This window comes from Stomoxys calcitrans, chromosome 3 (genome assembly GCF_963082655.1).
Source record: "Stomoxys calcitrans chromosome 3, idStoCalc2.1, whole genome shotgun sequence".
Classification (NCBI taxonomy): Eukaryota; Metazoa; Arthropoda; class Insecta; order Diptera; family Muscidae; genus Stomoxys; species Stomoxys calcitrans.
Window position 1 is genome coordinate 28765045 of NC_081554.1, and position 26078 is coordinate 28791122.

The window sequence follows — 26078 nt, forward strand, 5'->3', positions numbered from 1 at the left end:
GTACTTCTATAGCCGTAGTACCTACAATTTTCAACCAGTCTACACAAAATTTGGCACAGATTGTTTTCTTGCTGATCCTAACATAGCTGCAAAATTTCATCAAAATCGGTTCAAATTTAGATATAGCTCCCATATATATGTATCGCCCAATTTGCATTTAAATGGCCGTAGTAGCTACCATTTTCAACAGATTTGCACAAAATTTGGCATGAATTATTCTGTAACTGATCTTAACATACCTGCAAAATTTCATTCCGTAACTGATCCTAAAATATCTGCGAGATTTCATCAAAATCGGTTCAGATTTGGATAAAGCTCCAATATATATGCATCGCCCGATTTATAATCTCCCGATTTATAAGGCTGAAATATACACAATTTGTAACCGATCTGCACATCTGCACAATTTGGCATGAATTGTTGTGTTGCTGATCTTAACATATCTGCGATATTTTATCAAAATCGGTTCAAATTTGAATGTAGAACCCATACATATTTATCGCCGGATATGCACTTACATGGACGTAGTAACAACAATTTTCAATCGATCTGTTTAAAATTCGGTTCAGATTTAGATATAGAAATTGTATTTGTTTGTCGGTTTGTTTGTTTGTGTGTTCCTTATAGACTCAAGAACGGCTGAACCGATTTTCTTGAAATTTTCACAGATGGTGCATAATGAGCCCGTGGTGAAAATAGGGTACTACATTTTTTAATCTCTGAAGGGGGAGGCGTACTCTCCCCCTTACCCTAATTTTCAGAAACGCCAGATCTCGGAGATGGGTGGTGCGATTTAAGCGAAATTTTGTGTGCTTTCTAATTGGAACCTAAAAACGAAAATACGGTATCCAAATTTCGGATGGGGTACCTAGGGGGCCGCCCCACCCCCAAAACCTACCAAATACATACATAGGACAATCACGACAATATGGGACTCAAATGAAAGGTATTTAAGATTTGAAAACGTATCTGATATCCAAATGTCGGACCAAGTGTTAGGGGGACCACCCCAACCTCCAAAACACCCCTAAATCGGACATGTTTATCGATCATGGCAATATGGATCTCAAATGAAAGATATTTGCGAGTAGAATATGTATCTGATATCCAAATGTTTCTGGGAGTCCACCCCTTTCCCAAAACACCACCTAAACAAGACTTATTTACTGACATGAAAATATGGGGCTTAAATAAAAGGTATTGGAATGTAGAATACCAATCTGATATCCTAATATGGGATCAAGGGTTTGGGGGCTGTTCCTCCCCAAAATAACCCCAAAAGAGAACAAATTTACGACCATATCAATATGTGGTTCAAATGAAAGGTCTATGTGAGTTCAATATTAATATTCGCGAAAAGTGTCTATGGGGCCACCCCACCCCCATAAAACCACCCATATAGGAAGTATTTGCTGACTTTTGCAATATGGAGCTCAAATAAGAGGTATTTTAGAGTAAAACCCGAATCTAATATATATTTTCAAGGCCAAGTCAATGTGTGGCCGCACCATCCCCCAAAACACCCCCCAAACCGCTCATGTTTGCCGACTATGGAAATATGGGGCTCAAATAAAAGGTATTTAGGAATAGACCACGAATCTGGTATCAACATTCGGCACCAACTGCCTAGAGGACATCCCACCCCCTTTACAACCCCCAAATAAGACGTTTATGCTCACCATGACACTTCGGGTCTTATCCAAATGTCGGACCAAGTGTTAGGGGGACAACTCCAACCTCCAAAACACCCCTAAATCGGACATATTTACTGATCATGGCAATATGGATCTCAAATGAAAGGTATTTGCGAGTAGAATATGTATCTGATATCCAAATGTGGGACAAAGTTTCTGGGAGTGTACCTCTTCCCCAAAACTCCCCCTCAACAGGACTGGCAATATGGGGTTTAAATAAAAGGTATTTAAGAATAGACCACAAATCTGGATCAACATTCGGCACCAACTGCCTAGGCGACATCCCACCCCCATTACAACCCCCAAATAAGACTCATAATAAGACTATGCTCACCATGACAATTTGGGTCTTAAAGTGAGTGGATTTCGATATTGGTAGTTTTTAGGGCCCATACCCCAAACCAGACATATTTGCTGCATTTTGCAATTAGGTGTTTAAATGAAAGGTATTTGAGATTAGAAAACGAATTTGATATCCAATTTTGAGCTCAATGGCAATACGGGGTTCAAATAAATGATATATAGATATATGAGAATAGAGCACGTTGCTGATATATTTTCAGGGCTTAGTGTTTAGGGGACCACCCCACTCCCCAAAACATCCCTAAATCGGCCATATTTACCGACCATGTCAATGTGGGACTTAAATGAAAGGTATTGGGGGTAGAGCAAGAACTGATACCCACTTTCGGCAACAATTTTCTGGGGGTCTACCCCTTTCCCAAAACACCCCACAAACAGCAATTTTTTACTGACCATCGCAATATGGGGCTCAAATAAAGGTATTTGAGGGTAGAATACGAATTTGATATCCAAAGGACCATTTATTAAGGGCATCACTCCTTCCCCAAAACACCCCCAAAGGCAAAACAATTTTTGGAACATGCCAATATGTGGCTTAAATGACAGTCATTTGATCCTGCAGTATGGACATACATTACCTTAAGAATTGTAGAAGAAGTCTGTCGTCTTTAAAACTACATACTTAGAACTTACATCCACTGGTATACACATGGTATATTACATTCCCTATGTTGTAAGGTATCATTAGGTCGGCATTGCCCAACTTTAATCTATACTCACTTGTTATTATTACTCATTTGCGTATTTGCGTGCCCCCGCAATGAGTGATTCACTCATTTGTCTAAATTTATTACTTTAATGAACCTGCGTTCAATTAGAGATTTTCGAGGTCGGGATTTAACACAAATCAGCAGTTCACTGGAAATCCCGCCATTTAAAGATAAGAATTTTGTGATTGCCCAAAGAAACAACAACCTAAGACAAATTGTAAAATTCAAGTTCAAAAAGCCATCACATAGAGACTTTTGTTTTTCTTCTATCAGATCGATTTTACGAGTCTTGCATTTAGTATAAATTCAAATTTACACGAAGCAATAGCACAAAATTGAGGAAATCAGTAGCATCTGAAACGCAGGTTAAGCTAGAAAAAAGGAAAAAAATGGGTGCTTCTATAAAAATGCTTGTCCTACTCATGGTTCTGGTGTCCTGCATGCAGGTGGTTATAAATCTAAAAACTGTGAAAAGTGGAAAAAAAATATCCATATAATGTGTCTTTACAGCTTATCTCTTTGGCGCGAGTAAAGCGTGATGATACGTCTGCCAAAAATAGCAAGCCTTTAGATAACATAGATGTTAATGCTTTGGGTAACATGATATTGGAGCGTTTGAAGGAAAATTTAAAGGATAGCGGTGACACAGTAAAGGTAAGGCGATATATTCAACATATGAAATAAGAAACTTTGGATACCAACCACCGGTGAAAAAATGCATAATTTATGCCCCCATAGCAGCTATAACGAAATATGGTCTGATTGATGATAACCAAATTAGGCAACTTTTTGAAACAAAATATTGGTCTTTTTGGTTGACCGATACTACCCATATACGACATGGATGTCGAAAGCCTAATATAAGTCGCTGTCCTAAATTTCGGCGACTTCAGACAACAAATGAGTCTTTTATGGGCCCAAGACCTTAAATCGAGAGATCGGCCTATATGGCAGCTATATCCAAATCTGGACCTATCTGGGCTAAATTGCAGAAAGATGTCGAGGGGACTTACAAAACTCACTGTCCCAAATTTCGGCGACTTCGAACTACAAATGTGTCTTTTATGGCCCCATGACCTTAAATCGAGAGATCAGTCTATATGGCAGCTATATCCAAATCTAGACCGATTTGGGCCAAATATCAGAAATATGTTGAAGGCCCCAACACTAATCACTGTCCCGAATTTCGGCGAAATCGGACAACAAATGCGCCTTTTATGGGCCCAAGACCTTAAATCGAGAGATCGGTCTATATGGCAACTATATCCAAATCTAGACCGATCGGGGTCAAATTGAAGAAGGAGGTCGACTGGTCTAACACAAGTCACTGCATCAAATTTTCACAAAATCGGAAAATAAATTCGCCTCTTAAGGGCCCAAGACCCTAAATCGGCGGATCGGTCTATATGGCAGCTATATCCAAATCTGGACCGATCGGGGCCAAATTGCAGAGGGAGGTCGACTGGTCTAACACAACTCACTGTACCAAATTTTAGCAAAATCTGATAATAAATGTGGCTTTTATGGGCCAAAGACCCAAAATCGGCGGATCGGTCTATATGGGGGCTATATCAAGATATAGTCTGATAAAGCCAATCTTCGAATTAATCCTGCTTATAGACAAAAAAAAAAGAATCTGATCAAAGTTTCAGATCAGTATTTCTATTTGTAAAGACTGTAGCGTGATTTCAACAGACAGACGGACGGACATGGCTAGATCGTCTTCGATTTTTACGCTGGTCAAGAATATATATATATACTTTATAGGTTCGGAAATGGATATTTCGATGTGTTGCAAATGGAATGACAAAATTAATATACTCCCATCCTTCGGAGGTGGGTATAAAAACGAAAAAAAAAATAACAACAAGCAAAAAATTTTTGCCAGACGTCGGCAGGCTTAAAATAATAAACCAGGTAATAAATAAAGCTTTTATGGGCTTCAGACCCTTTATCGGCAAATCGGTCTATATGGTAGCTATATCTAAATATAGTTCGATCTGAGCCATATTTGAATCAGATGGTGGATGGATGCGCACTATTCCAAATTTCAGCGAAATCGGTTAAAAAATTAAGCTTATATGGCCTTCAGACCCTTTATCAGGAGATCGGTCTATATGGTAGCTATATCTAAATGTTGTCCGATCTGAACCCTTTATGGATCAGTTGTCGGGAAGCCTTAAACTACTCACTGTTTCAAATTTCAGCAAAATCGGATGAAAAAATAGTTTTTATGGGCATTAGACCCTTTATCGGCAGATAGCAGCTATATCCAAATATGGTCCGATTTGGCCCGTTCAAGAACTTAAGCAGCGTGCATCAAAAAGACGTATCTGTGCCAAATTTCAACTAAATATCTCAAGTTTTGAAGGCTATAGTGTGATTACAACTTTATATTGATGTAGGTTGTTGGGGATTGCAAATGGGCCATATCGGATCAGATTTGGATATAGCTCCCATATAAACCGATCTCCCTATATGACTATAAACCGATCTCCCTATATGACTATAAACCGATCTCCCTATATGACTTCTTGAGCATCTGGAAGCCGTAATTTTTGACAGATTTAGCTGAAATTTTGCATGTGGAGTTCTGATATGACTTCCAACAATTGTGCTAAGTACGGTCCAATTCGGTATATAACCTGATATAGCTCCCATATAAACCGATCTACCGATTTGACTTCTTGAGCCCCTGGAAGCCACAATTTTTGCCCGATGTGGCTGAAATTTCGCACATAGTGTTCTGTAGTAGTTCCCAACAACTGTGCCAAGTACGTTTAAAATCGGGTTATAAGCTGATATAGCTCCCATATAAACCAATCTTCCGATTTGACTTCTGAGCCCCTGGAAACCACAATTTTTGCCCGATTTGGCTGAAATTTTGCATGTAGTGTTTTATTATGACTTCCAATAATCGTGTCAAGTACCGCCCAAATCGGTCTATAAACTTATATAGCTCCTATATAAACCGATCTTCCGATTTGACTTCTGAGCCCCTGGAAACCACAATTGTTGTCCGATATGGCTGCACGTAGTGTTCTGTAGTGGTTTCCAACAACTGCGCCAAGTACGGTAAAAATCGGTTTATAACCTGATATAGCTCCCATATAAACCGATAAGTCGGTTTGATTTCTTGGGCTTACAAGCCCCAATTTTTTTCCAATTTAGCTGAAATTTTACATTAGTGTTTTCGGTTTCGATGTAGTCTCATACCTGCCTCAATCAACCCTCCCCATAATCTATAATACTCAGAATGAAATTGTGATCTTACCCGACCTCCTTCAGTGTACCGAGATCCCTCAGCCCGCATCCTTGCTTATATAGTTCCGAATTCTCATCTATCTTGCAAATTTTGCCCATGAACATTCCACTAAGGAACAGGGGCAAACTTCTCACATATCAATGAGTGCAGTCCGATTCTAGTTTTTAAGCTCAATGATAAGGGGCCTCCTTTTTATAGCCGAGTCCGAACGGCATGCCGCAGTGCGACACCTCTTTGGAGAGAAGTTTTACATGGCAAAGTACCTCACATATGTTGCCAGCATTAGGAAGGGAAAACCACGGCTGAACATTTTTTCTGATGGTCTCGCCAGGATTCGAACCCAGGCGTTCAGCGTCATATGCGGACATGCTAACCTCTGCGCTACGGTGGCCTCTCATCTATCTTAAACACTTCATTTGTTTCTCTACCATCTCATCCGGGAAAGGGTATCTTGAAGATTTTACCTGAAATAGGTCTCGATTCCTGAGTCTAAGACCTTCATCAACCTGTACCCTGTGCATATAATACCTAGAACGGATCCGTAGACTTAACTTTCCTTTTTCCGCATACCGAGTTCCCACAGATGTTGGGCGCAATAGGTTGCATATCCAACATCGCTTCCAAACTTGTCCTCTTTCCGCATACCAAGTTCCCACAGATATTGGACGCAATAGGTTGCATATCCAACCTCGCTTCCAAACTTGACTGCGGTGTAGACGCAACGTGATACCGACATGTCTACATCCTTCTACCATATCAGTATCCCATATGTCAGCACCGGTTTCACGACCCAAAACTTTTCTGTAGTACCAGAAGGAGCAAAAATTTTAGATTTGTATTCACAAAAAAGGCCTGGGTCTAGGCCAGAGTCTAAAATCCGCTATCTCCAGTAATGGAGAGCATTAGCTACGTTTGTCTTGGATTTGTCTCCCTGGTGACCTTCTCATGATTTCGCTGACGGCAATAACGTCCGCAAATGCGATTAAAATTGTACCATCCTTCTTCAGATTCGATAGGTTTTCGTTTATCATTAGGTGCCAGAGAATCGGCAAGATAGCATCCACCCTTGAGGCCTTCTCCTCGTCCACAGTATTCTGACGTCAATATCCCCCAAATCTGCATTTTTAATCCTGCAGCGTGCATATTATTCATGCATTCACCATTCATTATTCATCATCGGCTGGACCCCCTGCGGTTCAAGGCGGCGACTATAGATCCTGTCTTAATGCTGTTAAATGACCCCTTGATATACCTCAATGCTGCCATGCCGTTCTACTAGTACTCGTACCAATACAACATTCTCCGGTGTCAGCCCATCCCTCACCTTCAGTGTTTAAAGTACAAATATGACAGACTGATGAGCGTATAATCCTATGTCGTGCTGTGACTTACTTTTCCACCTACTATTCCCGAGATAAATAACCCCCTAACCTCCCCTATATATGAAGGACCATGCCAGTTTTCTTAGAAAATATCTTCTGGCTTGGACAGACTTACTTGAAAGCGAAAAACACCCATGCTAGGATTGCCCCAAGAATCCGTTTTAGCCATGACAGAGTAACTTCAAAGGAATTCTTGGAAAAGTGCAGGGATAATAGCGTCCTATGTCACCATTCAGATAGAGCCAGCTTCTGCGGTGCTGAGTCAATTATTTATAACTACGCTCCTTATCATTTCTTACCTTGTCATCAATTAATCAAGCCTTAATTATTTTCAGAACATTCTCAATTCAGCTCGCAATTCTCTTCAGCAAAATGTTGGAGGTATGCAGGCCGGAGTAGCAGCAGCTTAAGTGTGGAAAAAGGGGTAGTTACCAACGACAATGTATAGATCGCCACAGCATACGCTAATTACAAGCCAACTTTTTATTTTTAAAAATTTTTCACCACAATATTACAAATTAGTGTCACTAAAATATACAAATTGAGTATTAATAAAAATATAAAGAAATTTCGAAACTTAACAAAAAGTTTGCTATGAATTTTATTTGTTGGTAAACTTTTCCAGCTCTTCATTTCTTTTTAGCGCCAGCTTTGCCCTTTTTGCGCTTTTGTTGCTTCTTTAGTTTCTTGGCTTCTAATAAAGCCAAAGCAGCAGCTTCCTCTTCCTAGATGGCAATTAAAATTACAGAAAAATTTCTTTATGATACATTTCTTATCACTTACTTGTCTCTTTAATTCGGCTTGGGCTCGCCTCCGTTCCTCTAGTTCCAAACGCTGTTGTATTTCCCTATGAAATTGTTCAATTTTCTCCGTATGCAGTTGTTTGGCATCGTTTAATCCATTAATTTGTGCCCGTAAGTATTTATTCTTATTTTCCATTTCCTCCAATTCAAGATTGAAGCGTTCTTCCAGTTCAACGATATTATGGTTGTATTGCTGCAAAGGAGGAAAAATCAAATACTCGTCATTAAACACTCAATCAAATTTGTTATTCAAAACAGCAAAAATGTTTGCTAAAACAGCAGTTTTTGTCTGCTGAAAATGGGAAAGCAGGCATTACTGCTGTTTCAGCAAACATAGGGCTGCTGTATTAACAAACATTTCCTACTGCTGTTTTAACTAACAAAATCTGCTGTTCTGAGTACACAAGTCTGCTGAAGCAAAATTTTTGTTACCTTTCATGGTTGTCGGTTACTTGCTTTGATTACTTTAGGCATTTGCAAGGCGTAAAAGCAGTACCACTGCTACAATAGCAGCAAAATTAACTACTAATATTCAGCAGACAGTGTTTGCTATTTTCAGCAAACATTTTTCTATGAGTGAATGCTAATAAAAGTTCATGAAATTGTGATTAATTTCATGGTCCCATATAGAGAGGGTATAAAGAGAGGTGTGGAAACAACAAACGTCCGGCGGGATAACAAACCCCGATTCAGTCATCCTTTTTATACCCTTCACCATAGGATGGGGATATACTAATTTCGTCATTCCGTTTGTAACACTTCGAAATATGCGTCTGAGACCCCATAAAGTAAATATATTTTTGATCGTCATGTCATTTTAAGACGATCTAGCCATGTCCGTCCGTCTGTCTGTCGAAAGCACGCTAACTATCGAAGGAGTAAAGCTAGCCGCTTGAAATTTTGCACAAAAACATTTGTTAGTGTAGGTCAATTGGGATTGAAAATAAGCCAAATCGGTCCATGTTTCAATTCTTGTCCTATTTATTTGAAATTTCAAACGTAATGTTTTGGTATCACTTCCAACAACTGTGTTAAGTATGATTCAAATCGGTTCATAATCTGATATAGCTGTCATATAAACCGATCTTGGATTTTGACTTCTTGAGCCTCTAGAGGGCGCAATTCTCATCCTATTTGGCTGAAATTTTGCAAGAGGAGTTTTAGTATACCTTTCAACAACTGCACTTAGTATGATTCAAATCGGTCCATGTTTCGATATATCTGCCATATAAACCGATCTTGGGTCTTGACTTCTTGAGCCTATAGAGGGCGCAATTTTCCTCCGAGTTGACTGAAATTTTGCACGTGGTGTTTTGGTAGCACTTCCAACAACTGCGCTAAGTATGATTCATATCGGTCCATGTTTCGAAATATCTGCCATATAAATCGATCTTGGGTCTTGACTTCTTGAGCCTCTATAGGGCGCAATTCTAGTCCGATTTTATTGAAATTGTGCACGTTGTGTTTAGGTATAACTTCCAACAACTTCGCTAAGCATGATTCAAATCGGTCCATGTTTTTATATAGCTGCCATATAAACCGATCTTGGGTCTTGACTTCTTGAGCCTCTAGAGGGCGCAATTCTTATCCGATTTGTCTAAAATTTCGCACGTGGTGTTTTGGTATCACTTCCAACAAATGTTTTAAGTATGATTCAAATCGGTTCATAATCTGGTATAGCTGTCATATAAACCGATTTTGGACCTTGATTTCTTGAGCCTCTAGAGGGCGAAATTCTCATCCGATTTGGCAGAAATTTTGTACAACGGCTTCTCTCATGACCTTCAAATTACGTGTCTTATATGGTCTGTATTGATCAATAGCTTGATACAGCTCCCATATAAACCTATCTCTCGATTTTGCTTCTTGAGCCCCTACAATTACTATCCGAATGAACTGATAATAACACAATGACTTCTGCAATGTTAACCATTCATTTATGGTCCGAATCGAATTATAACTTGATACAGCTCTAATAGCATAACAGTTCTTATTCAATATTCTTTGTTTGCCTAAAACAAACAAATGCAGTCTATGGTGGAGGGTATATTACATTCGGCCCGGCCGAACTTAGCACGCTCTTACTTGTTACTCATAACCCTGAAAATACTGAACGACCTGAGTACAAGAAAGGGTCTGAATGGATAACTTTAGTGGGGAACAACAAGCATGGGTAGATTGATAAGAGTACTCTCTAAGGAATTGTACGCGATATAGAGAAGTCTCTCCGACAGAAGGAGTAGGAGCATAGGCGATCATCCCGGTTGCCTATAGGGTTTTCAACAACGTGGAAAAAGGATATATAATCACCACTATATACCGCAATGGCTTTCACCCAATTATCTCTCAATGGAAACTTAACAAACTATGCGGCAGGTTTATCAATGCAGAAGACGTGTTTCGAAGTCAGGTGACTAGGGGAAATGCCTCTGGACCGTCAAGATATACAAAATCCTTTTGTTGTTGGAAAATAGTTGACCTATTGTATTTTCTTTTATACTCTTCTATTTATTTAGGCTTGACTCATTCTGAAGGGCCTTAGTGTTCGGCGCAGTAACAGCAAAAGTTCCAGTATAGATTATAAGAGCAAAGGGAAGGCTGAATAGTCTCTCATACACCAAATATTGGGATGCCCAAAAGGTAATTGCGGATTTTTTAAAAGAAAGTAAATGCATTTTTAATAAAACTTAGAATGAACTTTAATCAAATATACTTTTTTTACACTTTTTTTCTAAAGTAAGCTAAAAGTCACAGCTGATAACTGACAGAAGAAAGAAAGCAATTACAGGGTCACAAGCTGTGAAAAAATTTGTCAACGCCGACTATATGAAAAGTCCGCAATTACTTTTTGGGCAACCCAATAGAATCTTTAGGACTCGCTTTAGCAACAGATAAGTAATTGGACAGAGGATACTCTGTTTGAGGATGTGTCATATCTGTCATTGGAGTAACCTCACCTTTATGGTGAGCTACCCATTTCGCTTGTATTCCAGTTGATCGCTTATACAAATCTTACCTCCATCAGAGAATAATAACAATCCATTATACTATCGCCACAATGTTTTTCTTGGATGATCTTCATTTTAAGCCTTTCAATGTCATTTTCATAGTCAGCATGTATGGCATCCTTTTCATATTGGATTTGATTCACCTTTGATTTGTACCAATTTGTAGCATAGCGTAACTCAATGGGATACCAAACTGAAAAATTCAAATAATTTTACCATTTCACAATTAAGAATACAAACTTTAGTCAAAAAACTACCATCTGAACTTATGACCATATCCTCTAAAGCCATTAGGCTAGTCTGTTGCCTGTCCAAACCTTGCGAGGCACTCATAGTCAAAACCCGAGACTGAGCTTCTTTATATTCGGAAAGCAATTTGCTATGGTCACTGACAAGCGTTTGTGGCATTTTGTTGTATGACACGGCATCTCTAAAATTTTAAAACATGATAAAAAAATTGGAAACATTCTCTCCCATAACAATACCTTAATGGCTTCCATAGCATCTCCTCCACATCCTCTGTGCTACATGTTTCATTACACATTTTATGGCCAACCTTAAATAACAATTCCATAAATCTTTGGATTTCTTTTAAATCTGCTTTGGCTTTTTGCTTTTCCAGACATTTAATTGAATATTTCATTGTTAGCCCATCAATCCACTCGCAGGATTTTAGCTGCCTTCTTGCCAGAAATTCCTCATATGACCAACTAAACAGGCTGTGTGGAGTTTCCTTAACTTCGATAGAATTGTATTCTTTACAGTGATTGATAGTGCTAAGAAAATCCAGTTGTTGACTCAATGTCTGGTGGAGACGTTTCAATGCTAACTCCTTAACATATCCAGTATTGATAGAGAAAGCATTAAAAATGTTTGCGATTTCATTGGGGTCCTGTGCACTCATATTATTTGCCATGATTCGTCTGGAATTGAGGAGATTGTAAGCAGAATAATGGTAAAAAAGATTTCTAGCAAATCATAATTAAAATGTTTCCATTTTTTGACAGGAAAATCCTAAGCGTAGTAGAAGAAGAACTTGATTTCAACATACATAGCTGCCCCGATTTCTCCAGGAAGGATAACTAGTAAATATAAGCAAAGTTCAGCCAAAAGTTGAAGGTTCTTGCGGCCATTGAAGACTAATCGGGAGAGCGGTTTAGGTTTTAGACAGATCTGACTTTTAAAGTAATACCAGAACACTACATGCAAAATGAATATAATAACAAGTAAGAGTGTGCTAAGTTTGGCCGGGCCGAATCTTATATACCCTCCACCATGGTCGCATCTGTCGAGTTCTTTGCGCGGGATCTCTTTTTAGGCAAACAAAGAATATCGAATAAGAACTGTTAAGCTATTGGAGCTATTGGGTTGCCCAAAAAGTAATTGCGGATTTTTTATATAGTCGGCGTTGACAAATTTTTTCACAGCTTGTAACTCTGTAATTGCATTCTTTCTTCTGTCAGTTATCAGCTGCTACTTTTAGCTTGCTTTAGAAAAAAAGTGTAAAAAAAGTATATTTGATTAAAGTTCATTCTAAGTTTTATTAAAAATTCATTTACTTTCTTTTAAAAAATCCTCAATTACTTTTTGGGCAACCCAATATATCACGTTATAGTCCGATTCGGACCATAAATGAATTCTGAACATTGTAGAAGTTTGATTGATCGATTCAAACCATATTCGGCACGTATGTTAAAGATCATGAGTAGAAGCCGTTGCATAAAATTTCAGCCAAATTGGATGAGAATTGCGACCTCTAGAGGTTCAAGAAGTCAAGATCCCAGATCGTTTTATATGGCAGCTATATCAGGTTCTATACCGATTTACGCCATACTTAGCACAGTTATTGAAAGTCATAACAAAACACCTCATGCAAAATGTCAGCCAAATCGGATGAGAATTGCGCGCTCTTGTGGCTCAAGAAGTCAAGATCCAAGATCGGTTTATATGACAGCTATACTAGATCATGAACCGATTTGAATCATACTTAGCACATTTGTTAAAAGTGACACCAAAACACCACGTGCAAAATTTCAGTTCAATCAGACGAGAATTGCGCCCTCTAGAGGCTTAAGAAGTCAAGACCCAAGATCGGTTTATATGGCAGCTATATCAAAACATGAACCGATTTAAACCATACTTAGCGTAGTTGTTGGAAGTGCTACCAAAACACTACGTGCAAAGTTTCAGTTCAATCAGACGAGAATTGCGCCCTCTAGAGGCTCAAGAAGTCAAGACCCAATATCGGTTTATATAACAGCTATACCAGATCATGAACCGATTTGTATCATACTTAGCACATTTGTTAAAAGTGACACCAAAACACCACGTGCAAAATTTCAGTTCAATCAGACGAGAATTGCGCCCTCTAGAGGCTCAAGAAGTCAAGACCCAAGATCGGTTTATATGGCAGCTATATCAAAACATAGACCGATTAAAACCATACTAAGCATAGTTGTTGGAAGTGCTACCAAAACACTGCCTGCAAAGTTTCAGTTAAATCGGACGAGAATTGGGCCCTCTAAAGGCTCAAGAAGTCAAGACCCAAGATCGGTTTATATGGCAGCTATATCAAAACATAGACCGATTAAAATCATACTAAGCATAGTTGTTGGAAGTGCTACCAAAACACTACGTGCAAAATTTCAGTTCAATCAGACGAGAATTGCGCCCTCTAGAGGCTCAAGAAGTCAAGACCCAAGATCGGTTTATATGGCAGCTATATCAAAACATAGACCGATTAAAACCATACTAAGCATAGTTGTTGGAAGTGCTACCAAAACACTGCCTGCAAAGTTTCAGTTCAATCAGACGAGAATTGCGCCCTCTAGAGGCTCAAGAAGTCAAGACCCAAGATCGGTTTATATGGCAGCTATATCAAAACATGGACCAATTTAAACCATACTTAGCGTAGTTGTTGGAAGTGCTACCAAAACACTACGTGCAAAATCTCAATAAAATCGGACGAGAATTGCGCCCTCTAGAGGCTCAAGAAATCAAGACCCAAGATCGGTTTATATGGCAGCTAATGCAAAACATGGACCGATGTAAAGCATACTTAGCGTAGTTGTTGGAAGTGATACCGAAACTCTACGGGCAAAATTTCAATAAAATCGGATAAGAATTGCGCCCTATAGAGGCTCAAGAAATCAAGACCCAAGATCGGTTTATATGGCAGCTATATCAAAACATGGACCGATTTGGTCCATTTACAATACCAACCGACCTACACTAATAAAAAGTATTTGTGCAAAATTTCAAGTGTCTAGCTTTTCTCCTTCAAAAGTTAGCGTGCTTTCGATAGACAGACGGACGGACGGACAGACATGGCGAGTTCGACTTAAAATGTCACGACGATCAAGAATATTATGGGGTCTTAGACGCATATTTCGTGGTGTTACAAACAGAATGACGAAATTATTATCCCCATTCTATGGTGGAGGGTATAAAAATAAATAAATCGGAAAACAAGTAAGGCTTTCAGCAGTTCAATACATCAAATCAGGTTACTGGCTTATATGGGACTAATATCCCATCGAACTTCGATTCTTGGAAGTCGTTACGGAGTACTATGTGCACAATTTCAACCCACTCGGATTGTAATTGTGGCTTCTGGATACCCACGAAGTCAAGTCGGGGGACCAACTATCTACATCATTATTCGAAACTGTCCGCTAAGGATTCGATTAGGCTCAGAGAACTTGTCATGGTGATAGAAGACAGATACAGCCACAGTTCCATTCTGGATGCTATGAATGCAGAGAGCAAACTGAAAGTTTTTAAACTTTCTGCCACCAAGATCGACTCGAAGTAGGATGATGCGCTTGTACGAAAGAAAAAGTGTTGAGAGCAGAATGAGTTTGAGTACAGTGGGACCTCGGTCTTTACGAACAACCCCTTGTAGATACGGAACGTGATTAGGGGTCTATTCTGATGTACATCATATCGTTATGTCCTTCACACCAACCGACAACTGTAAGGTCTTTTTGGTAAAGCCTACTACTCTACTACAGTAAAGTGGGTAGTTAACCCAAAAAATTTTTTACAGAATGTGCACTGATATCAGGGTACGAGTGCTGACATAAGTGGTTTGATTTGGTAGAGAAAGGATCTTTAGACTGTCACGGCAGGGAAAATTGTGGAACAGTTACTGTGTTTAAGAACAAAAAACCAAGATTTTCACTGATGGCTCCATAATGAAGACGGGAACGAGTTGCGGTTTCATCACCAACGCACCAGGAGATCAATTTATATAGAAGCAATATCAACACACAGACTAAATAAAACCAAGTTAAAAAAGTCAGTTGGAAGTCATGAGTGAAATCGCAGTACAAAATGTTAGACTAATCGGATGAAAATTGCGCCCTCTATAGGCGTAATGCATCTTTAAGGATACAGTTAGTGTCGCATCGCTTATTATTGTTTAATTTTGCTAAAAAATTAACAAAAATTAAATATCGATAGTGCCACAGATATTTTGCCAACTCTAGTATTCAGTACCTTTGCAACATCATTGAAGTATTCATACTTTTAAGATCCATAATTCGTTATGTTTTTTAAAGACTGCCTTCATAACAATTTATTCTTTTCCTATGCTACATAGTGTACTTTGGGTTATTGGTCTAGGTAAGAATCATTAATCACACCCATGCCTACCGTAAAACGATTTTTTGTTCACCTCTTCCCAAAGGCAATAAGTAATTTAGCTTTCTTCACATCTGCCAGAATAAATTTGGCACATTTGTCATTTATCATTGTTGGGGTAGTTAGTTGTTAATTAATGAATTATTTCATAAAAATAGCAATGCCAGCAAAAGCATTCGTCGATTGCCAAGTAGCAAATACTTAATCATATCTAAAAAACATTCATTTAAACATGGGCTTCTATATGGCCTTTGTGTCAAGTGCAACATTTGTTGCACGCAACAATAAATAGTCTAGGACTCTTCTTATCCCAATTCTAGTTCATAAGTTCTATGCAGACACCAGCGACCAACCACAAAATCAGCCGGGCAACATTTGCTACTGCGATAATGATGACATCATCATGTAGCACAGATTTTTAATAAAACATTTTCAACCAGGCCATCAGCAAACGGAGCAGGGCATTTGTGGCGCAACATGGCAACATGTTTGCTTGCGACTCATATGGAAGGAAGAAGAACAAACAGAATACATATAATGAGCGAACGAACACAATAATCGCAACGTACAGAAGAACTCTCTGGCGGGTGAATGGTACGGTATGTTGGGTTTACGCTGCTGCAGCAAACCCAACCGAACCAGAATGTACCACACCAAACATTCTAAACTACAATAATTGGAGGAATGAGCTGCAAGGCAGACAACTAAGCAGAGGAGTAACTTGGACGAATGGATACGAGGATGGTATACTATGCACGGTCGCCAGTTATAAGAATGGGAGTTAACAAAACGCTTGGCTTCGAGCCCTGGCGATGATGTTGATTCCGATGGCGGTGCCAAATGCATTACAGCCTTTTATGCCCTCCACCACAGAATGGGGGTATACTAATTTCGTCATTCTTTTTGTAACTACCCGAAATATTCGTCTGAGACCCCATAAAGTATATATATTCTTGATCGTAGTGACATTTTATGTCGATCTAGCCATGTCCGTCCGTCCGTCGGTCCGTCTGTCTGTCGAAAGCACGCTAACTTTCGAAGGAGTAAAGCTAGCCGTTTGAAATTTGCATAAATACTTCTTATTAGTGTAGCTCGGTTGGGATTGCAAATGGGTCATATCGGTCCGTGTTTTGATATTGCTACCACATGAACCAATCATGGGTATTGATTTCTTGAGCCTCTAAAGGGCGCAATTCTTATCCGAATTATCTAAATTTTGCACGAAGTTGTTTGTTGTAACTTCCAACAACTGTGTCAAGTATGGTTTAAATCGGTCCATAACTTCATATAGCTGTCATATAAATCCATCTGGAATCTTGACTTCTTGAGCCTCTAGAGGGCGCAATTTTCCTCCAATTTATCTGAAATTTTGCTAGAAGTGTTTTGTTATGACTTCCAATTGCTATGCTAAGTATGGTTTAAATCGATCCATAACCTGATATAGCTGCCATATAAACCCGTCTGGGATCTTGACTTCTTGAGCCTCTAGAGGGCGCAATTCTCATCCGAATTGGCTAAAATTTTGCACCAAGTTGTTTGTTATAACTTTCAACAACTGTGTCAAGTATTGTTCAAATCGGTCCATAACCTTATATAGCTGCCACATAAACCCATCTGAGATCATGAAATCCTGAGCCTCTAGAGGGCGCAATTCTCATCCGATTTTGCATCAAATTTTGCATGAATTATTTGTTATAACCTTTCAACTACTGTGTAATGTATTGTTTAAATCGGTCCATAAACTGATATAGCTGCCATATAAACCGATCTGGGATCTTGACTTCTTGAGCCTCCAGGGGCGCAATTTTCATCCGATTTGTCTGAAATTTGGAAGGAAGTGTTTGTTATGACTTCCAATTGCTGTGCTAAGTATGGTTTAAATCGGTACATAACCTAATATAGCTGCCATATCAACCCATCTGGGTTCCTGACTTTTTGAGCCTGATTTCCTGATTTCTTAAGCCTCTAGAAGCCGCAAATCTTATCCGATTTGCCTGAAATTTTGTACGACGGCTTCTCTCATGACCATCAACATACGTGTTTATAATGGTCTGAATCGATCTATAGCCCGATACAGCTCCCATATAAATCGATCTCTCTATTTTACTTCTTGAGCCCCCAAAGGGCGCAATTCTTATTCGAATTGGCTGACATTATACACAACAACATATTGGGTTGCCCAAAAAGTAATTGCGGATTTTTCATATAGTCGGCGTTGACAAATTCTTTCACAGCTTGTGATTCTGTAATTGCATTCTTTCTTCTGTCAGTTATCAGCTGTTACTTTTAGCTTGCTTTAGAAAAAAAGTGTAAAAAAAGTATATTTGATTAAAGTTCATTCTAAGTTTTATTAAAAATGCATTGACTTTCTTTTAAAAAATCCGCAATTACTTTTTGGGCAACCCAATATAATTTAATTGTGGTCCAAACCGAACCATATCTTGATATCGCTCAAATAGCACAGCAAATCTTTCCTTATCTCCTGTTTTGCCTAAGAAGAAATGCCGGGAAAAGAACTCGACAAATGCGATCCATGGTGGAGGGTATATAAGATTCCGCCCGGCCTAACTTAGCACGCTTTTACTTGTTTTGATTATTTTTAGCTGCCTGGGTCAGTTAGTTATCAGGTAGTTATTTTTGGCTAATGGTAACTTGTTTACACCAACCGTCGTATGTTGATAACGCCAAATGAACTCTGGTAGCTCCGCTAATGGTGTTAAATACTTATCTCCAATTTTTGCAAAAACATCGCTTTATAGTTCATTATTCTTATATCAGAATCAACATCTACTACGGGAAATTCAATTAAAAACAATTTCCTAAGCATGTAATGTGGGTGAAAACGACCAACGGGATTATCACTGTCACAGTTATCCCTTTGCCTTTTTACGGTATATGGGACATTTTATATTCAAAAAACTTTTACTATTCAGTTCAAACCAAAATTTTTATAATACATCGGTAAAATCTAGCCTATTGAAACTAATTCCAGCGTATATAGTTGCAACAGTGTGTAACGTCCATGCTGATAATGTCTATAAATAAGACTTGAATAAATTCACAATTCGATATTCACATACCGTAAACAATGTTTAGGACCAATTTCTCCCTACTCAGTTAAAGAAACTTTTAAGATTACATACCACTTGGCGTTTAAAGAATTGGAAGTGATAAGCATAAGTTTTTTTATTGAAGCACTCATTAGGAAAATGGCCCTCACACGTGTATGGTTTACTATTTTGTGATAACACTCCAAACGGACGAGAGCATTGGCCAGTAACACAACACAGCTGAATAAAGTGTGATGTGCACTTCAGTTTCGTTCAATAACAAAGAAGTTCAAACAAATGTCACTATATTTGACTCTAGGCCTATGTGCCATTCTCTATCTACTGCTTAAACGCCACTATACAAAATGGAAACGCTTGGGACTACCTTCAGATGAGCAGCCATCTCTAATCTATGGATCTCTCACTAAAGTGGGACGCCGAGAGTTACCATTTGGACTGGCCCTACATGAGATCTATCACAAATTTCATCAAAAGTTTGTGGGTATTTATTTGCTCTTTAAACCCACCATTTTGATACGGGATGCTGAAATTGTGCACGATATAATGACCACATCATTCGATAGCTTTCATGATCGCGGCATATATGTGGATGAGGAACATAATCCTATGTCGGCAAATCTACTAAGTTTGAAAGGTGCTAAATGGCGTACACTGAGAACAAAATTGACACCTTCATTCTCATCGGGCAAACTGAAAGCTATGTTTGAGACTGTTGATGATGTAGCGCAAAGGTTAATTGATCACATGTCGCGACAATTGTTGGAGGAGGAAGTTGAAAAAACTCAACAAACATTTGAAATGAAAAGTCTATTGATAACGTAAGTATGTTTGAAAAAAATAATTAAGATAGAGAGCTTACCATAAAGGGGTGTTTACACTTAATGATTTGTTTGTTTTATAATTAGACTTAAAATTTGATTATTTTAAATTCAAAATCATCAATGCTAAGTTAAGATATGCTCCCTTTCAAGACTTTATATATTATTATTAATGAATATCTTTCCAGATACACTGTTGACATTGTTGGTTCTGTTATCTTCGGTCTAGAGTTAGACAGTTTTGCTAATCCCGATAATGAATTTCGGCTTCTTACAAATCGACTTTTCAACGATTCGACTCTGCTGCAACAAATTCAAGGAATTATGGGATTTGTTTGTCCGCCGTAAGTATAACTTATACTAAAACCATCAAGTGTGATCAAATTTTTTATAAGTTGGCCCTATAAGTTGGTGATGTATAGCCATATGTATATGGAAGCTAAATATCTAGAGTGCGCAATTCTTATCCGATTTGAATAAAATTTTGCACGACGTGTTTTGTTATGATATCCAACAACTGTGCCTAGTATGGTTCAAATCGGTCCATAACCTGATATAGCTGCCATATAAACCGATTCTGGGTCTTGACTTCTTGAGCCACTAGAGGGCGCAATTCTTATCCGATTTGAATGAATTTTGGCATGATATCCAACAACTGTGCCAAGTATGGTTCAAATCGGTCCATAGCATGATATAGCTGCCATATAAACCGATCTTGGGTCTTGACTTCTTGAGCCTCTGGAGGTCGCAATTTTTATCCGATTGGAATGAAATTTCGTACGACGGATTCTCTCATGACCATCAACATACGTATTTCTTATGGTCTGAAACGGTCTATAGCCCATATAAATCGATCTCTCTATTTTACTTCTTGAGCCCCCAAAGGGCGCAATTCTTATTCGAATTGGCTGACATTTTACACAGGTCTCCAACATATAATTTAATTGTGGTCCAAAGCGGACCATGTCTTGATATCGCTCTAATAGCAGAGCAAATCTTTTCTTATATCCTGTTTTGCCCAAGAAGAGGATATATAAGATATTGGGTTGCCCAAAAAGTAATTGCGGATTTTTCATATAGTCGGCGTTGACAAATTTTTTCACAGCTTGTGACTCTGTAATTGCATTCTTTCTTCTGTCAGTTATCAGCTGTTACTTTTAGCTTGCTTTAGAAAAAAGTGTAAAAAAGTATATTTGATTAAAGTTCATTCTAAGTTTTATTAAAAATGCATTTACTTTCTTTTAAAAAATACGCAATTACTTTTTGGGCAACTCAATATATATAAGAGAGATAGGAGGGTATGTAAGATTCGGGCCGGCCGAACTTAGCACGCTTTTACTTGTTAATAACTTACTTACAACAAGTAAAAGCGTGCTAAGTTCGGCCGGGCCAAATCTTGGGAGTGGTGGGTTCCCAAGATGGATTCTGCTAAAAATTTATACAAACTGAATTTAGTTCAGTGGCATAATTATATTCTACATACCAAACTTCTGTCAAACCTGCAAAAATTAAAGCTTCTAGGAACCGAACAAGGATAATCGAGACACCGAGAGAAAATCTTGACCTTTTTTATCTTCCCACCCTGAAAAGTATGAAGTTAATACTCTTGCACCTCTTGGTAACTCTGCTCTTCGTACTGCTTCCTACCCAGTCCCGAAGCGGTCACTATTTTTAAACGAAAATGCACGTTGGGCTGAACTCAATGAATTCTTTCAGCATTTTAATTGGAAACTATGTTTTCTAGATGACGATATAAATGCTACTCCTGAAATGATTGAGAAGATAATTTTAAATGGAATGAGGACATTTATTCCAGTTAAGACTATAATGGCTAAATCAGACGACAAAAGTTGGTTTAACCATACATGCAGAGATGCTGTCAGATCGAAAGAGGTGACATTCAGGAACTGGCGCTTGGATAAAAATATCAATACTGAACTGCTGCGCAAACAGGCAAGATCTTCGTGTGCCAATGTGCATAGGCACGAAAAATTTCTTTACGAACAGAGTCTGCTTACTAAGGTTCTTGCTTCTACACGAGGAAGTAAGAGCTTTTGATCGTTCGTGAAAAGAGTAAAGGGTAGTTCTTCATCTATTCCAACTCTTGTTAAGGACGACCAAACGTTCACTGACCCGCTTGATAAGACTAACCTGTTGGCTGATATATTTACAGGGAACTCTTCCCTGCCGGATTGCAATCAACCATTACCCTCAATCGAAAGTGTATGTGGAGTCACGCCGCAAAAATTTTTTCGAACTCGTGGAGATAAAAGGGTTCTTGAAAATCTAGACGTAAACACAATACCTAACACATTCCAAGTGAACTGGAATCTGTGGGTATGCCTCTAGCCACATAAAAGCTAAGTTTTTAGAACCAGGCCCGAAGGACAACGTACAGGGTGGCTGATGAAAGCCGCTACCAAAAAAAAATGTAATAACTTTTTTTCTATTTAATAATAATAATTTAATAATTAATTTAATTAATTAATTAATTAATTTAATTAATAATAATTTAATAATTAATTTAATAATTTAATTTAACATGAATAAAAGAAAAATGTATTCCATACACCGAAAAAAAAATGTAGCAATATTCATCATTGTAGCAATATTCATCAGCCACCCTGTATGATAGATGGTCAGAAAGAGGGGTTGTGCGCATTCCACAAATAAGTGGCCTCAACTAGACTTGAAGAGATCTACCGCTTTGCTGTCTGTGGATATCCCTCTAGCGATATGTTAGCTAAGTTTTAAGGAACAGGCCCGAAGAGCAACGAATGATAGATGGTCGCAAAGAGCGGGTTGTGAGCATTCCAAACTTATGTGACCTAATCTAGACTTGAAAAGTTCTACCGCTTTGCAGTCATTGGCTAGAACAGACGTCTCAGTCATTGTGTCCGTCATGACAGGTCACTGTCTAATCGGAAAACATGCTGACAGAATTAAGGTTACCAGTCACGAATTTTGCAGAAGCTGTGAGGACATCGAAGAAGAAGAGACTATAGAACACCTTCTGTATGTGTGTGTTCTGCACTAGCAGACAGAAGGAGTACCACTTTAGGTTTTCATTTCTTTGAGAAACTGTCTGATTTAGCGGATGTGAACATTAGAAAGTTTTTGGGCTTTTTAATGCGATCTGGATGGTTGAACGGTAGGAACTAGAAGGCATCTTTCTTCTTCTGTTCCTATGATATCACAATGGACGAAAACGTCTAAGTGAGTCTGATGGCAGACTGCCACTTAAACCTAACATAATGTCATGTGTTGGGGGGGGGGGGGGGGGGGAAATTGGCTTGACGAAAATCGGCATTTTTTTAAGGGTTAAAAAAATCAAACAAAAAATTTTCTTAAAATTTTTAGCAGTGAGATTTGTGGAAACCTTCTTAATGTCTTTTTGCAATCTACGTTTCCTGTTTTAAAAAATAAATTAACAGCGATAAGCTTACTAAATTTGACAGTAGTCGGACAATATCCTGCAATGGAATCTCAATAAGATTTTAAGACCAAATAAAAAAAGCGATTTTAAGTTATATTTTCAAAATTCACTTTTTCTCGCTTACATTATAAAAAATAAATAAAATTATTTTTTTGTTGTAAAAACATATTGGCCTAGGAAATATTTTTTTTTTTTTAATTTAAACAAGTAAAAGCATGCTAAGTTCGGCGGGGTCGAATCTTGTATACCCTCCACCATGGATCGCATTTGTCGAGTTCTTTTCTCGGTATCCCTTTTTAGGCCAACAAAGAAATGTTGGAGACCATAGTAGAAGTTATTGTATATAATTTCAGCCAATTCGAATAAGAATTGTGTTCTTTAGGGGCTCAAGAAGTAAAATAAGGAGATCGGTTTATATGGGATCTGTAAAGACCGATTCATACCATATTTGATGAGTATGTTGAAGGTCGTAGAAGAAGGAGTTGTAAAAAATTTCAGCCAAATCGAATAGGAATTGCGCCCTATAAAAGCCCAAGAAGTCAAGTCCCCAGATTGGTTTATATGGCAGCTATTTCAGGTTATTGACCGATTTGAACCTAATTGAGCAAAGTTGTTGGAAGTCATAGCAAAACACGTCATGCTAAATTTCATTCCAATCGGATAAGAATTGCGCCCTCTAGATGATGAAGAAGTCAAGACCCAAGATCGGTTTATATGGCAGCTATATCAGGTTATGGACCGATTTTAACCATACTTGGCACAGTTGTTGGAAGTCATAACAAAACACCTCGTGCAAAATTTCATTCTAATCGGATAAGAATTGCGCCCTCTAGAGGATCAAGAAGTCAAGACCCGGTTTTTATGGCAGCTATATCAGGTTATTAACCGATTTTAACCATACTTGGCACAGTTGTTGGGAGTCATAACAAAACACCTCGTGCAAAATTTCATTCCAATCGGATGAGAATTGAGTCCTCTAGAGGCTCAATAAATCAAGATCCCAGATCGATTTATATGGCAGCTATATTAGGTTATTAACCGATTTTAACCATACTTAGCACAGTCATTGCAAGTCATAACAAAACACCTCATGCAAAATTTCATTCCAATCGGATAAGAATTGCGGCCTCTAAAGGCTCAGAAAGTCAAGATCCCAGATCGGTTTATATGGCAGCTATATCATGTTGTGGACAGATTTGAACCATACTTGGCACAGTTGTTGGAAACCATTAAAAATAAAAATTTCGCCCTCTAGAAGCTCAACAAGTCAAGATCCCAGTTCGGTTTATACGGCAGATATATCAGATGATGAACCATACTATGCAATGTTGTTGGAAACCATAACACCTCATGCAAAATTTCAGCCAAATCGGATAATAATTGCGCCCTCTAGAGGCTAAAGAAGTCAAGACCCCAGATCGGTTTATGTAACAGCTATATCAGGTTATAGACCGATTTGAACCATACTTATCACAGTAGTTGTGGAAAATTTGAAGCGGCTAGCTTTACTCCTTCGAAGGTTAGCGTTTTTTCGACAGAAAGACGGACGGACAGACGGACGGACTTGGCTAGATCGACATAAAATGCCATGTCACCAGCTTAAAAATGCTTAAAGAAAAATCGATTTTCAAACCATTTCAGTCGAAGAGCACCAGGCCAGCTAATTAAGCTTAAAATTGAATCGGACAGCACTTTTTGATATGTGAGAAGTTTGCCGCTGTTCCTTAATGGTATGTTCATGGGCAAATTTGCATTTGCAGCGGCTTAAGACGTCAAAACTGGGGATCGGCTTATATGGAGGCTTTATCTAACCTAACCTGAACCTATATAACCCATTTCAATTTTTGCGACCTTTATTCATTCAACGCTCTCGTGATTTCGACAGACTGAGTGATGGACAGACGGACATGGCTAGATCGACTCAGAATGTCAAGACGATCAACTACGAGTAAATACTTTATAGGGTCTCAGGTCAATATTTTGAGGTGTTACAAACCGAATGACTAACTAAGTATACCCCTATTCTTAAGTGGTGGGTATAATAAGAAAACAAAGTCAATTTTAAGGAGGATCAGGCGAAAATTTTGACCGATACTTTGTACACAAATTAAAGTCGACAGACAGACAGACAGGAAGACTGACGGACAGGCAAACTTACGGACATGGGTAGATCAAACCAGAATGTGATTTTGGGTCCATCTGTATACTTATTAATGGGTCTATCTCTCCTCCTTCTGGTGATACAAATGAATGCATGAAGTTACAAATACCACAGTAGTGGTGTAGGGTACAATTACAATAAAAGTTTGTTAACCGTAGAATGTTCTATAATTTTTTTACTTTAGAGAATGGTTGATTGAAATTTGTTCCCTTTCAGTGTCGCTCTGGTACTTGGACGCCTGGGCGTCAGAGATAACATAACCTATCGTCTTCGTGATATTGTACAGCAAACCATAGAGTATCGTGAAAAGCATGGTGTCACACGTAAAGATTTGCTGCAATTATTGATACAGTTGAGAAATACTGGCAAAATAAGTGATGACTCTGATCAGCTATGGAGTACGGTGGAAACTGCTGCTGATAACTTAAAATCCATGTCCATTGATATTATTGCGGCCAATTCATTTCTTTTCTATATGGCCGGATCGGAAACCACAGCCTCAACAACTTCTTATACAATATACGAATTAGCCATGAATCCTGAAGTTTTGGAAAAGGCCCGCCAAGATGTGGACAAGGCCATGGAGAAACATGGTCTGGACAAACATAAACGTTTGACTTATGATGCTATAAAGGATATGAGCTATTTGGATTTGTGCATAATGGGTGGGTAAATATGACGATGTAAAAGAAACATAAATTGGAAGTACATTGTAACGAGGGT

General features: G+C 38.5%; 2 protein-coding genes across 2 annotated transcripts in view; one reads left to right on the forward strand and one right to left on the reverse strand.

The window, feature by feature from the left end:
- The window catches only part of LOC106088855 (uncharacterized), a 111763-nt gene that overhangs the window by 69646 nt on the left and 16039 nt on the right, over nucleotides 1–26078 (forward strand). Inside the window, exons 9-12 of the mRNA XM_013254558.2 lie at nucleotides 3278–3421; nucleotides 19187–19758; nucleotides 19947–20102; nucleotides 25572–26020. Coding sequence (XP_013110012.2) covers nucleotides 3278–3421; nucleotides 19187–19758; nucleotides 19947–20102; nucleotides 25572–26020 — 1321 coding nt within the window. The remainder of the gene's footprint in view (nucleotides 1–3277; nucleotides 3422–19186; nucleotides 19759–19946; nucleotides 20103–25571; nucleotides 26021–26078) is intronic.
- LOC106088860 (uncharacterized) lies at nucleotides 7860–12241 on the reverse strand. The gene is made up of 5 exons (XM_059364712.1): nucleotides 11711–12241; nucleotides 11483–11655; nucleotides 11234–11418; nucleotides 8198–8410; nucleotides 7860–8139 (listed from the first exon to the last, which is right to left on the reverse strand). The coding sequence occupies exons 1-5, from the start codon at nucleotides 12139–12141 to the stop codon at nucleotides 8044–8046; spliced, it is 1098 nt and encodes a 365-aa protein (XP_059220695.1). The 5' UTR covers nucleotides 12142–12241; the 3' UTR covers nucleotides 7860–8043.

Bases quoted from the DNA above. Each gene is read 5' to 3' on its own strand.
- LOC106088860 (XM_059364712.1), bottom strand. From the start codon at position 12,141: ATGGCAAATAATATGAGTGCACAGGACCCCAATGAAATCGCAAACATT. The intron at 11,656-11,710 runs GTATTGTTATGG...TTAAAATTTTAG, and splicing joins ATGCTATGGAAGCCATTAAG to AGATGCCGTGTCATACAACA. The intron at 8,411-11,233 runs GTAAGATTTGTA...CCTCCTTTGCAG, and splicing joins GTTATTATTCTCTGATGGAG to CAATACAACCATAATATCGT.